Raw genomic sequence first — 17,085 nt, forward strand, 5'->3', positions numbered from 1 at the left:
ACCTATTCATTTCCCAGTTATATTTGGAAGAATTATATTTAAAAAATAAACAGTTATTCACTTTTTTTGTGAGGACCAGCCTCGAGCAGAAGGAAAAAGCACAGCTCATGCAATAAAAGATCAAATGGTGAATATTTGTGGCAACTTATTTTATAACTTCAGACAAAGTATGAAATTACAGTCTGCACAAGATGAGTAGCAGGGTTCGGTATACGGAGAACTTATACTGCCTTGTTATATGAGCTAGCTTGTATAGCGACTCGATAGTGTCTGCCTGATTTGGATCAAGGTGGTCCCAGGTTAAATCCCAATGGTTGTCGGGATTGGGCCATTAGTACTGCTTCTGGGCTTTTCATAGCCTTTTCTTTAATTAGACCTAGTGACCTTTCTTTTGACCCCACTTGACCTAGTATCTGATTCGGCCAGGATATAATTCGGACTAATGTTCTGACCATGTATCATGACGACCAGACAATAAAAGTGGAATCAATAGTGACCACAAGCTATTCTCTTCTATTTTACCCAGTAACCAAGTTTTTTTACCTTCCTTGACCCAGTTACAAACTCAGCCATGGCACAAACCTTCTTACTAAGTTTCATGATAATTGGCTATGATTGAGGCTGTTATTGTTTTCACAAGGTAACTGTTGACGACATGGGATTTTATTTTTTTTTAATAGTTTTTTTTATACCACATTTATATAGCGCCCTTTTCCTACCGTATGTATGTTCAAAGGCGCTTAACATTTTTTCCCTGACTCACAGGTACCCTTATATACACCTGGGTGGAGAGGAGCAGATGTGGGATAAATTTTTTGCTAAAGGAAATTCCAGTGGTCGGGGCGGGATTTGAACCCCGGACCTCTCGATCCCTAAGCCAGCGTCCTACCATTAGACCACTGCTCCCACAGCAGTGGGATGCAAGACAAACAAGGGACAAAAGGTGATCACAAAGCTCACCATCAGCATATTGTCCTAAGGTGAGGTAACAATAACAACAAAACTCAAAAGCATACATCACCATTTGTATTTGAGTACATTTATAGAACACTCACATCAGAAGTCAAAGCATTAGCGAGTCTGTCCCCATGCGATGGTTTAAAAAATAGTTAAATAATAAATATTTTTCAATATAATACCCATCATGTGTCTCATCCAGGCAAATAATAGCAAGAGGTGCCATGTAGAACAGGCATGCACACTCCAAGTTAAAAGAAATCTTTAAAATACACAGTTCAGTGAAGATATGATGTTGGGACTTAAACAGTGTAATTTGTAAAAACAAGGCCAATTTAAGGTAATCTATGCGTCAAAACTATGCAGTTCATGAAAGCATTTGGCTGGAAAAAGACTGACAGCAAACATTTTCTCCAAGTTTTTAAGATGGAATAAAACGTGTTCAGAGTAAAAATTGCATAAAATGCTAATCAGATATTTTTCAACACCTATAAATCAGCAATTGCATAAAATGCTAGTCAGATATTTGTCTACAACTATAAATCAGCAATTACTGATGGATAGTGGATATGGCTGATTATCGAAAATTGCATATGAATCTGTTCTAAGTGTTTTTAAAAATAAATATTCAAGGCCCATAACACAATAAGATCTAATTTGGCTGATTATAGCTCTTGATTGAGATATTATGATCACACACATTACGTATTGCTTGGTAAAGATTGGATGAAAACTGTTCAATTTAAAGAGCAGAAACTGTTCAATAAACCAATACACTAAAAGACATAAGCGAACCCTTATACACCTACATCTTTGATCGTGTGACACTTAACTTACCATTAACATCCATACATACATATTATTGTATTTAAACAATTGGAATAGGCCAATCGTATTTATTGGCTTAAGAAATGTTTATTTTTCTGCCACAATTAGCCTCAGTAATGTTAATGTGGCTATTCATGTGTTTTCCACATCTGCTCTGTACATGTTGCCTGTTTTGTGAGTTTTCTATGTCTGTTCTTTTCATGTGGCCTGTTTTGTGAGTTTTCCTCGTCTTCTCTTGCCCTTCACCTCTGCCTCCCACTCCTTCCTGTACATCGTGTACAGCCGCATGGCAGCTTGGGCATCCTGGATCTGTTATGTAACATTAAAAAACTAAATAAATTGTAACAAGAGTTTGTCACAGCAGTAGGTCTGATAAAAAACTATTAGACTTAAGAGAATGGAAACCATTAAATAATCCAGTTTAAAGGGAAGATCATAACTGCAGGGAGGAGGGATCTTGGGGGTTGATTAAACTTGGCAGAGATGTTATGTATGCTTACAATTACTGCCTGGTTTAGCATAAATAATAACTGCTTGATTAAAGAGTTGAAACAAAAGGAATCAACATTTATTTTACAAAACCTTTTTATTCTGTTTTTTTTTCTGTCAATTATATGAAAGAACAATTAACATAAATCGTTTTATCACATGCCATACCCTGTTTCCCATGTTATATAACCATTACATATTTTTTTTATTACACATGTGTAATACAACATTTTTAAGCGTTTTCATTGGCTAAGTTTTCGTTTATTGACCAATCGCATTTTGTTATTTTGCTGAAATGACGTTGCAACGTAAAATGACGTCACGAAATGTAAACAACATTCGGGATTTATCATTATGGTTGTGTAAATATTTATTTAATTTGCTCAATTAAAAGCATGTGATAAAAAAGATCTGACACTCGTTGTCATATCATATCATATTTTATTAAACTCGTCCAGGAAATTCGTTAGTAAGCGAGCCTTTAAAATTTCTGAACTCAATTAATAAAATATGGTATGATATGACAACTCGTGCCAGATCCTAAATATACATCGAGGTCCTGTGAAGCAGTGTGACCACTTACAGAGTTATGTTCCCCTTCCTGGACCTTCACAGCCAACACTTTTTCAGAGAGTTTCTTCAGCGAGGGAGTTTTGCCGCCAGTCAGTTGACGGAACTTCTTGAAGCGCGATGTGTCTCTTATCTTCTTCTTAGGATGACTCAGATATAGAACCTGATACAAAAATTAGCCCCGTTATGGGAAAACTGGGATTGATGTATGGGCATAAAGTGTCGTCCCAGATTAGCCTGTGCAGTCCGCACAGACTTATCAGGGAAAACTCTCCCCACCTACGCAAAATTTAAGTTAAGAAGAGACTTTCTTTTAACAAAAAAATCCATAAAGGCCGAAAGTGTCTTACCTGATTAGCCTGTGCAGACTTATCTGGGAAAACACTTTATGCACATAATGTAATCCAAGTTTTTCCACAATAAGGCTCAAAGAAGGGTGACATTTTAAAGCAGATTTTTACACAAAAAAGGCACCAGACATGAAACAAGAAATACGTGTCCATAGGATGCCCTAACACTCCACTTTTGTATCACAACTACACTTAAAATGTTACTTTTTACCACTAAGTGTAACCCTGACCTTTGAGGTAATGTGATGGTTATACACATGATATTCCTTCTCCTCCTGCGTTTTTTTTGTGAGAGAGGAATTTTAAAGCTTTTTTTAGACCACCTTTGACCTCTATGTGCAAATTAACTTCAGAAGAAGAAGGTAGGGAGACAAGTGTTACACACAACATTTCATCTCATGGTGGTTTTCATTTGTGCAAAGTTGTTTAAACAAGAGATGTGTTTGTCAGAAACACAATGCCCCGTTCTGCGCCGTTTTGAAGCCATATATTTGACCATTGACCTTGAAGGATGGCCCTGACCTTGACCTTTCACCGCTCAAAATGTGCAGCTCCATGATATACACATGCATGCCAAATATCAAGTTGCTATCTTCAATATTGCAAAAGTTATGATCAATGTTAAAGTTTTCGGACGGATGGACGAACAGACTGATGGACGGACTGACAGACAAAAACTATATGCCACCCTTCAGGGGCATAACAACCTTCAACATATGGAAAAATAATGGCTGAGACACGAGTTTCGTGATATGGTAAAGTAATGTCTGAGACAGGAATTTAGGGACATGGTAAAATAATGTCTGAAACAGGAATTTAGGGTCATGGTAAAGTAATGGCTGAGACAGGAATTTAGGGACATGGTAAAGTAATGTCTGAGACAGGATTTTAGGGACATGGTAAAATAATGTCTGAAACAGGAATTTAGGGACATGGTAAAGTAATGAATGAGACAGGAATTTCGGAACATGGTAAAGTAATGTCTGAGACAGGAATTTAAGGATATTGTAAAGTAATGTCTGGCACAGGAATTAAGTGACATGGTAAAGTAAATGCTGAAACAGGAATTTAGGGACATGGTAAAGTAATGGCTGAAACAGGAATTTAGTGACATGGTAAAGTAATGGCTGAGTCAGGAATTTAGTGACATGGTAAAGTAATGTCTGAGATAGGAATTTAGGGACATGGTAAAGTAATGGCTGAGTCAGGAATTTAGTGACATGGTAAAGTAATGGCTGAGTCAGGAATTTAGTGACATGGTAAAGTAATGTCTGAGATAAGAATTTAGGGACATGGTAAAGTAATGTCTGAGATAGGAATTTAGGGACATGGCAAAGTAATGTCTGAGCCTATCAAAATATCATAATTGCTACTTTGCTAGAAATATAAAGATCGACTACTTTAATATATTCCTTTCTCCCATGCAAAAATTTACTAAACTGATAAAGGTGTTTATGACAAAAGATATACATCACATGTTATAATTCAAACAACAACAGCTATTTTAAATTGATGGCATAATTTCCCACCTAACATGTGGGAATGTTATTTTCATCAAATATGTTATTACAACAACTCAAAAGGATCTTGCCCCATTCACAACAGACAGAGGACAATAGACAGAGGAACTTGATTACCTAACCATTTCCCCCATGTGAAAATGGCTTTTGCAACCGGCATAAAACCAGAACAGCCTGCGAGTAACTAGCAGTGTATTCAGGTTTTATGCTGTTTGCTGCTCACCCGTATCTATGGGTTGGAAATGAAGCCTTTAAAACTTGAATAAAGTAAGAAGTCTTTATTTATATTTAACTTTCTAAGGGACCACAAATGCATCAAAATACGTATCTAAGTGGTAAAGGGTTAAATAAGAGCAGAGGAACTGTGACAATACCAGTTCAGGATATAACACAAACAAACTTATGAGCTGCAGTTTGAGAACACAGAGCTTCATGCATGTGTGTAAACTGTCGTCCAACACTTGCCTGTGATATCCGCACCGCAAAGCAGGGATGCAATTTTCTGCATTGATGGGATTTTTTCTTTAAAGAAAGATTCTCATATTTGTGAAACTTGGGCTAAATATGTTGGGGATTTTAATGACTTTATAAAATCGTATGTTCATTACGACTCTGTGAGAAAGATGAAAAATAATGCTATTAGAAATAGTGGGGGAATTAGTGTCTATATAAGTAGTAAATTACATAAGCAAGTACCTATTCGACGAATTTATGAACAATTTGAAAACTGTGTTATTTTGTACTGTGAATACTCTACCTTGTATGATTGTGAGGATATTATAATGTACTTTACGTATGTATCTCCTGAAGGATCATGCTACTATAATGATCAAGATGAGAAGAATGGCATATCTCAAATGTATGATAATTTAGAAACTATAACTTATGATTATCCACAAGCATTGTTGTACATTGCAGGTGATTTGAATTCCAGATGTAAAGATTTTTTGGATTATATTCCGTTTGACGATCTCTTTTACATTTTTGGTAATATAGACTATGATGGAAGCACATTTGATATCCCACGCAATAATAAGGATAATATACGTGGTAATAATTATGGTAAATCCCTGGTAAATCTATGTTACATATTTGACATACACATTCTCAATGGCCGCTTCCCTGGTGATAGATGTGGTGAATTTACATGTTTTTCAAATGATGGCGCAAGTGTCATTGACTATATGATTGCTTCATCGTTACTTTTTCAATACATTCACTGGGGGCTGACGAGGTCAAAGCGTAGTCCGTTTCGCTACGACGTCGGGTATATGTTTTACTACGAAAACATGGTGTAAATACACTACTTAATCAGGCGAGTTTCATATTTTCTGGTGTTTATGGATTAGAGAACGGAACATCCAGTAATGGTAGGTACTTATTTTCAATAACAAACTAATAACAAATGCGCGTAGTTGCAACCTTTAAGTTTATTTTGAGCTAAAATCGAATTATTTTGATTTGAAGAAATGCATAAGGTGGTTATTCTGTTAAAATAGCCAATTACGGTAACTTAAATTAAATAAAACAACATTTTACTTTGATTCAGTGTACATTACACATTTTAAAGTACAAAACAGGTTAAGAACATATATTTTAATTATTCAAATGCTTTGTTTCGAAAGAAATTACAAGTCGCTTTATGTAAAGGTTTCGCACAGAGTATGTATTGGTTGCGCAACGAAGTACAAATATAATGTATAGGTTGCTCAACGAAGTTTCTGTATCCATTTCAGGACATATCACATGCAGTTTGCAGTTACTGCAGACTGCCATTTCCCAGTGCAAAAGATGCCGTGCTTCACTGTGCGCATGAACATCCAAACGAAAAGGTTGAACCCGGTGAAAGCCTGCAGAGTCACGGCAGAGCCCCGGTAAACCGTCACTACGCCGGCACTCACCGGGGTTATACCGGCATCAGACCCCGGCAGAGCTGCCGACTCTCAACTGTCATCTTATATATGGATTTTCGATTTTAATCGTTTCCTTTGGCCTAGTCGTGAATGTAATTATATCATAATAATGTGCATTACCATGTCGACTGTGCGCTTCGGATCATGTTGTGCCGTTGTTACTACCTCTGTCTCAAAGGAAATATCCAGCCATTCCATGACTCTGTATTAATTTTTTTTTCTTTATTTTGCCTTTGAGAGATAACCAATACGTCTTCTGTGAGAAACGCATGCACGCTAAAGCGTTGTCGTAGCGAGGCATATACGTATACTGTCAGAGACATGATCATGCCTTATAATAATATTTAGCCTTTATTTCTGATAACTGGGTCACCCTACACATTTCTAAACACACCAGTGGCTTAACAATACATAGATCAATATGGAAATTGTAAAATTGTGTCAATTAAACACAGTTGTAAACCTTAATTGCATTTTTTAAAGTGAAACTTGACTTCGGTTTGATAAATCAGCGGTATATTTCATGTTTAACTGCATAAACCAGACACATCTTGGATTATAATTTGATGTAACAGACCTATGAAATGACATTGTGCTTAAATTCAGAGTTTTGCTATTACAAAATCATAATCTTTCATGTTTTAAACACAATGTTCGACTAATCCGTTCTCGATGTCATGTGTATTTAAACAATGTTTTCGTAGTAAAACATATACTCGACGTCGTAGCGAAACGGACTACGCTTTGACCTCGTCAGCCCCCAGTGACATTAAAGACTTCAAAGTTATAGACAGGGACGATTCAGATCATTTTCCGGTTTCTTGTGTATTTGAGCTTCCATACAGGTCAAATACTATTGTAAATAATATTAATGATTATCCACTTAACACATGGAAGAAATTTCGATGGCGTAATTCGTTATGTGACGAGTTTGTACTAACGTTAAGGGACTTATTACAGAATCGGTATAACACTTTGCTTGATACCATAGATTCTAATGTTAATTCTGCGGTAGATCTGATTACAGCTATATATCAGGATGCCGGTAAATGTATGCTGGTTAATTTTCGGTATTTTTCATCACAACCACCTTGGTGGGATGACGAGTGCGACTATTTAAAGTCGGTTAAATATATCGCCCTTCGTAAATTTCGTAGCTCCAATTTAGAGTCAGATCTCAGATTGTTTAAAGATAAACGAAATAATTTTAAGAATCACTGTAGGTCAAAAGTATACGAATATCAAAGGTTAAACCGCCAAAAACTAGTTAATTGTAGTAATAATCATACAATGTTTTGGAAACTTTTAAAGAAAAGTAAACCAGCCAAACCAATTGATTCTAGTATCTCAAAAATAGAATGGTTACAATATTTCAGTGGCCTTTTATTCGATGAAAACTCTATTGTTATTGATTCCACTGTTGGAAATGACCATGCTTATTCTGATGATACGGCGAATTCACTTAATGATCCTTTCACTCTGCAAGAAATTGAATGGTCAATATCCAAATTAATAAATGGTAAAAGTTGTGGTCTGGACGGAATTCCATCTGAATTTTACAAGTGTTCAAAAACAGATATTTCTCCAATAATGTTGTTGTTGTTTAATAAAATATTAGACACTGGTAACTTTCCCGAGTCGTGGGGTCAAAGTATCATTACACCGATTCATAAGTCAGGTCCAAGTAATAACCCTGGTAACTATCGTGGTATATCTATTACGAATATTCTATATAAAATATTCTCTGGAATAATTAATAAGAGATTGTATGACTGGGCAGAAGAAAATAATAAGATTGATGAATCTCAAGCAGGTTTCCGTTTAGGATATTCGGCAGTTGATAATGTCTTTTGTTTACAGGCTATGATCCAAAAATATCTTTCTAAACGGGGTGGTCGATTCTATTGTTTGTACGTTGACTTCCGTAAAGCCTTTGATAAAGTTAACCATGTCAAACTATTTTCATCGTTAGAGAAAAAAGGAGTTTTTGGAAAGTTCCTCAGAGTTCTTAAATCTATGTATTCATGCTTGACTTCTCGTGTAAAAGTCTCAAAAGATGTTACAGATGCGTTTCCCTGTAATATTGGAACCAGGCAGGGAGACAAATCGAGTTCGACTATTTTTGCGCTATTTATAGATGAGTTATCGTCACTTTTAAGGATTAAATGTGAAACTGGTATTTTCATAACTAATGATATCCCAGATATTTTATGTCTAATGTTTGCAGACGATGTCGCCAACTGTGCCGAGACCGCCATTAAGTTACAACAACAAATTAACATTGTTGATCAGTTTTGTACTGATACTGGTATGGAAATTAATCTGGATAAGACCGAAATTACTGTATTTCGCAATGGTGGTCCCCTCCGGAGATATGAATCTTGGTTCTTCCGCGGACAACAACTTAACGTTACTCCTGTATACAAGTACATGGGGTTATTGTTGACTCCAAAGTTAAGCTGGAGCTCAGCCCATGATAAACTAGCTTCCCAAGCGCAAAAGGCAATATTTGCTATACGAAATTATCAGAAACCATTTGGGTTTTTTCCTGCAAAGGATTTATTTAAAATATTTGACACTATGGTAAAGCCAATATTATGTTACGGTTCCCAGATATGGGGTAACGAGTACAGCCCAGCTATTGAATTTGTCCATAATATGTTTTGTAAAAAATTATTACATGTTCGTAAAACTACCAATACTTGCATGGTTTTGGGGGAATGTGGAAGACTCCCATTATGTATTACTTATTTTACCAATTGTATCAGGTACTGGTGTAAACTATTGACTATGACATCTGATAGATACCCTAGGCAATGTTATATTATGCTTAAATCAATAGATGATGCTGGAAGAATTTGTTGGGCGACCAAAGTAAAATCTATACTTTTCACATACGGTTTTGGATATGTGTGGATATCACAAGAAATTGGTGATTGTGATATGTTTATCAATGTTTTTAGAAATAGATTGATTGACTGTTTTACTCAAAACTGGCATGACACCGTGAGTAACTCAAGTCGTTGTCACCATTATAGTCATTTTAAAACCCTACTTAATATTGAGCGATATTTGATAATAGAAATGCCAGCCAAACACAAAATAGCCTATGCTAAATTTAGATGTTCAAACCATAAACTACAAGTTGAAACTGGCAGACATCTGAATATATCTTTCCAGAATCGCGTGTGTAATGTTTGTTCACAAATTAATATTAATATGACATTTGTGGATTGTGAATATCATGCATTTTTCCATTGTACTAAATATACAAGTATTAGAAATCAGTTTCTGTTCAACTGGTATAACTCTGGTACTGACCTGAATAACTTCTATGACTTATTGTCAACGAATGATTTTGAAACTATTAGAAAATTAGCAGTGTATATTTTCTATCTTATGAATTCTATAAAAGACTAGATACATGTATCAACATTTACTTCAATACAATAATAGTGTGACACAATTCTGCAGTCTCTGTATATTACATGATATGTATGTAAAAAAAACGCAGTGTATGTTTTCTATCTTATGAATTCTAGAAAAGACTAGATACATGTATTAACATGTACATCTGTACAATATTGCAATGACACAACGTGATAATTTCTGTATATTACATGGTATGTTTGTGGAAAATTTGCAATGTATATTCTCTATCTTGTAAATTCTAGAAAAGACTAGATACATGTATTAACATGTACATCTGTACAATATTGCAATGACACAACGTGATAATTTCTGTATATTACATGGTATGTTTGTGGAAAATTTGCAATGTATGTTCTCTATCTTGTAATTTCTAGAAAATACTAGATATACATACATGTATTAACTTTTGCATCTGAACAATATTGCTGTGGCATAGCTTTGCAATTTCTTTATGTTACATGGTGTGTATGTAGAAAATCTGTGGTGTATTTTTTCTGTCTTACGAGTTCCGTAAAAGATTAGAGACTTATTGTCTGTATACTATCACTATGACGTAACTTTGTAATTTCTATATATTACATGATATGTATGTAGAAAATCTGCAGTGTATGTTTTCGTTCCTATGAATTCTGGAAAAGGGACTAGATACATGTGCTAACATTTACATCTGAATAATACCACTAACACACAACTTCCTGTACATTGCATGATATGTATTTTGGGCCAGAGGCCTCTGTTTCTTTAATAAAATGTTGACTTGACTTGACTTGACTCTAACAAAAATCCAGTCTTAGCAGAAAGTGTTATCCTGATTGGCCTATGAGACAGCACATGCTTATCTGGGCCAACACTTAAGCCACATGCATTTACCCCATTTTCCCAGAGCAGAGATCAAATTAAAAAACTTACTGGGAATAAAAAACACAAGAAAGTATATGCTAGCTCTCAACCATGTTTCTGTCAGGTTAATAAAATACATGTAATGAATATTTTATTTGTCATGTTATATTAGAAAGCAGAAAAATCTTTAGTTCAGAAAAGGATAAAACAAGAGATGAGTTTGTCAGAAACACAATGCCCCCTATTGCGCCGCTTTGAAATAAAATTTCAATATATCATTTGGCAGGTTTAGAAATTATCTCGCTTTTAAAGCTTATTACTTCCCATGGATTGTATTTCTTTACTTTTGACCATGAAGGATGACCTTGACCTTTCACCACTCAAAATGTGCAGCTCCATTTGATACACATGCATGCCAAGTTTCAAGTTGCAAAAGTTATGGCCAATGTTAAAGTTTTCGGACGGACTGACGGACGGACAGTTCAAATGCTATATGCCACCCTACCGGGGGCATACAAATGTTTGCTTGCTTTACTTCATATAAGAATCCCCCTGGAATGCATCTGCATCAAGTGTTATCAGCTAATCAGGGATGACACTTTCCATTAAATGTATTTTAGCTTAGAAGAGACTCCTTTTACACAAAAATTACCATTTAGATGGAAAGTGTCATCCCTGATCAGTCAATGATTTAAACCTCGTTTTCACATAGGAACAATATTTCTTTTATTTTACTAACCCTTAAGTCATTCATGATTGCATGTCCGACCAGCAGTCTGCCTTTCAGTATTTCTGACACATCCTTCTGAACCTCTTCAAACGGTTCGCCTGAAACCATTCACACAATGACACACAGTAATAGGGCCACAAATAAAGTATTGTCAAGTTTCCAATGCCAAGGAGCAACATGAAAACTACGGTTGAACAAACAACAAGATGCATTTAAAGGAAAATTATTAAAAACAAGGGTTGTTTGTAAAACATGCATGCCCCCCATATGGGCTGTCTGTTGTAGTGGCAGCCATTGTGTGAATACGTTTTTTGGTACTGTTACGTTGACCTTTTACCTAGTGACCTAAAAATCAATAGAGGTCATCTGCGAGTCATGATCAATGTACCTATGAAGTTTCATGATCCTAGGCGTAAGCTTTCTTGTGTTATCATCCAGAAACTATTTTACTGTGTCAAGTCACCGTGACCTTAACCTTTGACCTAGGACCTGATAGTCAATAGGGGTCATCTGCGAGTCATGATCAATGTACCTATGAAGTTTCATGATCCTAGGTGTAAGTGTTCTTGAGTTATCATCCGGAAACCATTTTTCTAAGTTGAGTCACCGTGACCTTGACCTAGTGACCTGAAAATCATTAGGGGTCATCTGCGAGTCATGATCAATGTACCTATGAAGTTTCATGATCCTAGGCATAAGCGTTCTTGAGTTATCATTCAGAAACCATTTTACTTTTTTGGGTCACCAAGACCTTGACCTTTGACCTAGTGGCCTGAAAATCAATAGGGGTCATCTGCGAGTCGTGATCAATGTACCTATGAAGTTTCATGATCCTAGGCATAAGCGTTCTTGAGTTATCATCCGGAAACCATTTTACTTTTTCGGGTCACTGTGACCTTTACCTTTGACCTAGTGACCTGAAAATCAATAGGGGTCATCTGCGAGTCATGATCAATGTATCTATGACGTTTCATGATCCTAGGCATAAGCGTTCTTGAGTTATCATCCGGAAACCATTTTACTATTTCGGGTCACTGTGACCTTGATTTTTGACCTAGTGCCCTAAAATCAATATTGGTCATCTGCGAGTCATGAGCAATGTACCTATGAAGTTTCATGATCCTAGGCATAAGCGTTCTTGAGTTATCATCCGGAAACTATTTTACTATTTCGGGTCACCGTGACCTTGACCATTGATCTAGTGCCCTGAAAATCAATAGGGGTCATCTGCGAGTCATGGTCAATGTACCTATGAAGTTTCACAATCCTAGGCCTAAGCGTTTTTGAGTTATCATCCGGAAACCATCTGGTGGACGGACGGACATACGGACAGACATGAGCAAAACAATATACCCCCTCTTCTTCGAAGGGGGGCATAAATATTATTACAAAATATAACAGTTTATAACAAATTTAACTGATTTATTGGCTAATTTGAACACACACAAATGTTTTATGCTGTAGCAGGAGAACAAACAAATAAAATCTCTCTATATCTTATATCTCTCTGAAAAACAGATTTAAACTAAAATCCTAACATTGCATTTGAAGAATAGTCAAAAATAATCAAGCATGTACCATTTTTCAGATCCTGTGGCCGGATGCCACTGACGTGTGTCCGGTAATCCACGACTTTCTCCTTGGGCCTGACGTACGCATCATACACTGGTTCCCCATACTGGTTCACGATGGAGACGCGGGCTAGCATGCTGTCCGTGCCGTCCCCTACCCCCACCATCTCACAGTCCATCCCCACAGCCTTAGTGAGCCTGTGCAGATGGCAAAAATAAAAGCAATGTGTGGGCAAAACTGGGCTAAATGTGTGTGGTCTTGGACCACATCATCATTGATTTTTGTTAAGAAGAGACTTAATTAAAAAAAAAATTGAAGCAAATGCATAAAACCCCATTTTCACATAGCTAGGCCATATGTCTTGCATTAGGTAATACAACAGTTATAATATGGGCCTTTTTTTGACATGTCAAAACTGTTTTTAAACACAAAAAGTGTCATCCCCTGTTCCTCATGGTTACAGTTTTGACTAGTCCTCAAAACTTCTGTGTGCACATTGCAGTTTACTAGTGATAATGGCACAGTTACCCTTTGTAGGCTTCTGCTTTAACAAGAGGGTTCTTTGGCGTTGGTTGTTTAGATGATGGTAGGTTCTCGTCATGAACAGGTGCTGTAATTGTTGGTACGGGAAAAGCTGCTTTCCGGTCCAGAAGGATCTCATCAACATCATCAAACCAGATCTCTGGTTCCCTGTATATAGATAATCAACAACAATGTTAGCCACTCTGATTAAGCGCTTCTTACTATATCATGGTTTTGTCAACATTGACAACTCGTCATGTACATTTGTAATAAATTCAAAATGAGAATGTCTACTTATATGTACATTTTTAAGGGGATGGCATAGAATACTAGAATCAGTTTCTAAATATCGCCTATTCATTGCATTGATTACATGTATTAGAAAAATAAAACGTTTCAAAAATAATAATAATATGCAAGCTTTCAAATGGCTTTTTTCATATTCAAATAACATATTAAAAGGTTTATATGAAATGGACGATACAAAATTGAAATATATTACTTTTAATTGAAGTATAATACTTTTCTGCTTGATCTTTCTTTTCTGCAGCAACTTCTTTTGGTTCCTTTTTTCTGTACTTTGGGTTCCTTAGGGCATGGTCAGGAATCTTCCTCTTCTTACCAGCCAGTGAACCAGAGCTCTCTCTCAATGTCTGTGCGACCAGAAAGATATTCAAAACATGAATTTGAACATTTGAATAACAATAGTTTTAATAGATCTATTTTCAATATCTTGGGTGAACTATTGCAGAAACAGCTATGGCTCCTGGCCAGCTGCATACAAATGACAAAAACTTAAACAATCGATTACCAGATGATAATATTAAGAGCTGAAATGAGAGTGCCAAACTGTCACAAGATACGCCTGTTTGAAGGTTTTGGACAGCTTGATAACTTTACCATTTGATTTTATGAAAGTGTAACAGTTATCTTTCACAGTACCCATGTAATTGTAAAATTAAAAACATTCATAAATATGAGTATATATTATGTACATGCATTGACACAAATAGAAATCACCTGCAATTGTAAAGTAGAGTAAATGTCAAATTTGCAAAGTGCGTACAATTAATTGCATATATGAAGTATGAAAAAGAAATACCTGTTAATAAAATGCTGAATCTCAATTTCCTCAAAATCGTGGAAAGCACGAATGAAAACAGGCAAAACAAGTGTAGCATGATATCACAACTAATGGACTAGGGTAAAAGACACAATGGCGATTGTTTTAAACGCACTTAGTAACCCGGTGACCTATTTTTTTACTCGGCATGACCAGTATTTAAACTTGACCAAGATATCATTAAGACACAACTTCTGACGAAATTGGTGAAGATCGGATGCAAACTACTTCAATCAGAGAGCGGATCCTTGAAATGCACTAAGTGACCACGTGACCTATATTTTGAACCGGCATGACCCATATTCTAACTTTACCTAGCTATTGTCTATATACAACTTATGACCAAGTTTGATAAAGATCGGATGAAAAGTATTTGAATTCGAGAGCGGACACTGCGGTGATCTTATAATACCGCCCGTTTTTAACGGGTGTATAGAAAGATAGAGCGCTGGAAGTTAAGATGCTTTTTTCTTCTTATTATTAATAATTGACTGTATAGCTAATAATGCACACATTTCAAAGATTTACTTAAAGCATGTATTTGAATAGAGAATTATCAATTAAATTTAACAAAAAATAGGTATAGAAGATTGTGTTGTTCATAAAGGAATACATTACTTCTTGAAGCTTTTTCCAGTTTGCTGTTGCAGCTTCAATTGAGTTTTTCTTCTTAAATTCAATGACTGGAGCCCCTTTTTTATCCACTAACGACACTGGAGCTCCTTTTTTATCCACTAACGACACTGGAGCTTCCTTTTTATCCACTAATGCTACTGCTCTGTCGCCTGATTTAGACATGTCAGTTTCTACAGAATGTGTCTTCCTTGCCTCAAGCCTTTTCCTCTTTTTATTGCTCTGTTTTTTCTTCCACTTTAAATTTTTCAGTTTTTTTGAATTACGATGGTCTTCACTGAGCTTGTTACTATCTGGTATAGAATGTCCAGAAGCTGTTGATTTACATGTATTGCCATTCATATTGTCAAAATTGCTTGTTTGAATTTTCTGAATTGTGCTTTCAGTAAGATTCCCAGACCCTGTTTTAAAAGAACTATGTCCATTGTTTATTTTCCTTTTAACTTTCTTTTTTCTTTTCTTTTCCAACTTACTGGTAACGTTTGTATCATGATTTACAGTTTGTTGGTTCTTGTTACTTGTTTCACTCGTATTATATTTGACCGTATTAAGCCCACTTATTGCACCTTTAGTAAATCCTATAAGCTCTGGCCTCAATACCTTACATATATCTTCAGAAATTGTATTACTTTTCAGAGCTTTGATACTCGTAATAATACTTGTGCTTGGTTTTGACTTTTTCGTTTTTTTCTTTTGTTTAACAACATGACCTTTTGCTGATAAACCCTGAATAGGAGCTTTAGTATCTCCATCAAACTTCTTTTTGTGCTGTGTAATTTTCTTGCTCATGTTCATTATTTCTCCAGGTGGGAGCTATAGAAACCTGAAACAAAAATGTACACACAAAAAATATGGTAGCTAAAGAAATGCATGTGTGTAATGTGTCGTCCCATATGGACTGCAAACAGGTTTGATTGTACTCACTAGGCCTCTGAATCTAAAGTCTCCCAGAGTCATAATGGATTTATGACACAATACAATTGGGCCGTGTTCTTTGAAAAGGGAGTTTAATGCCTGTGCATAAAGTGTTGTCCTAAACTTGCCTGTGCAGTCCACACAACTTCACAAGAGACTTTCTTTAAAACAAATAATATCATTAAAGCGGAAAGTGACGTCCCTGATTAGACTGTGCGGACTGTAACGGGCTATATCTATGGCAAATGAACACATACCTAGGAATAATTATGGATAACTATTTTAAGCAGTAAACTGTCTATTTAATTAATCATAACAGACATGAGTGCATGGGCGCTGCCATGTTTGAAAAAAATAAAATAAGTAATATTCGCAAAGAAATTTGAAAAGACGTCTAAACAAATGACACACATAAATAAACAACGCCACGGTTACCTGAGATAACAGTGGAATATCCCATGGTTTCTTTACACTAGGCATTAAAGATCAATTAAAGTTCAAAACCAACTAATACTTTGTAAAATAAAGTTAACCAGGGACCTATACAAACAAAGTTTGTATAGGTCCCTGAGTTAACCCGTAAAAAAAATCAGTGTTCATAGTAGCAATCGCCAAAACTTTCAACGCTAGATTTGGCCTGGTAACATTTCCTTAACAATATACAAAATTCTCGTTTTTATTTTAACCACAG

The 17,085-nt window shown here is 35.8% G+C and overlaps 1 protein-coding gene across 1 annotated transcript; it reads right to left on the bottom strand.

The window, feature by feature from the left end:
* Positions 1 to 1,011: 1,011 nt before the first annotated feature.
* Positions 1,012 to 16,812, bottom strand: LOC127869084 (RNA exonuclease 4-like). The gene is made up of 8 exons (XM_052411381.1): positions 16,652 to 16,812; positions 15,465 to 16,302; positions 14,246 to 14,376; positions 13,730 to 13,891; positions 13,208 to 13,398; positions 11,639 to 11,727; positions 2,858 to 3,007; positions 1,012 to 2,094 (listed from the first exon to the last, which is right to left on the bottom strand). Exons 2-8 carry the CDS (start codon positions 16,272 to 16,274, stop codon positions 1,984 to 1,986), a joined length of 1,644 nt encoding a protein of 547 aa, XP_052267341.1. The 5' UTR covers positions 16,275 to 16,302; positions 16,652 to 16,812; the 3' UTR covers positions 1,012 to 1,983.
* Positions 16,813 to 17,085: the final 273 nt, after the last annotated feature.

The sequence above is a fragment of the Dreissena polymorpha genome, chromosome 1, assembly GCF_020536995.1.
Source record: "Dreissena polymorpha isolate Duluth1 chromosome 1, UMN_Dpol_1.0, whole genome shotgun sequence".
Taxonomy (NCBI): Eukaryota; Metazoa; Mollusca; class Bivalvia; order Myida; family Dreissenidae; genus Dreissena; species Dreissena polymorpha.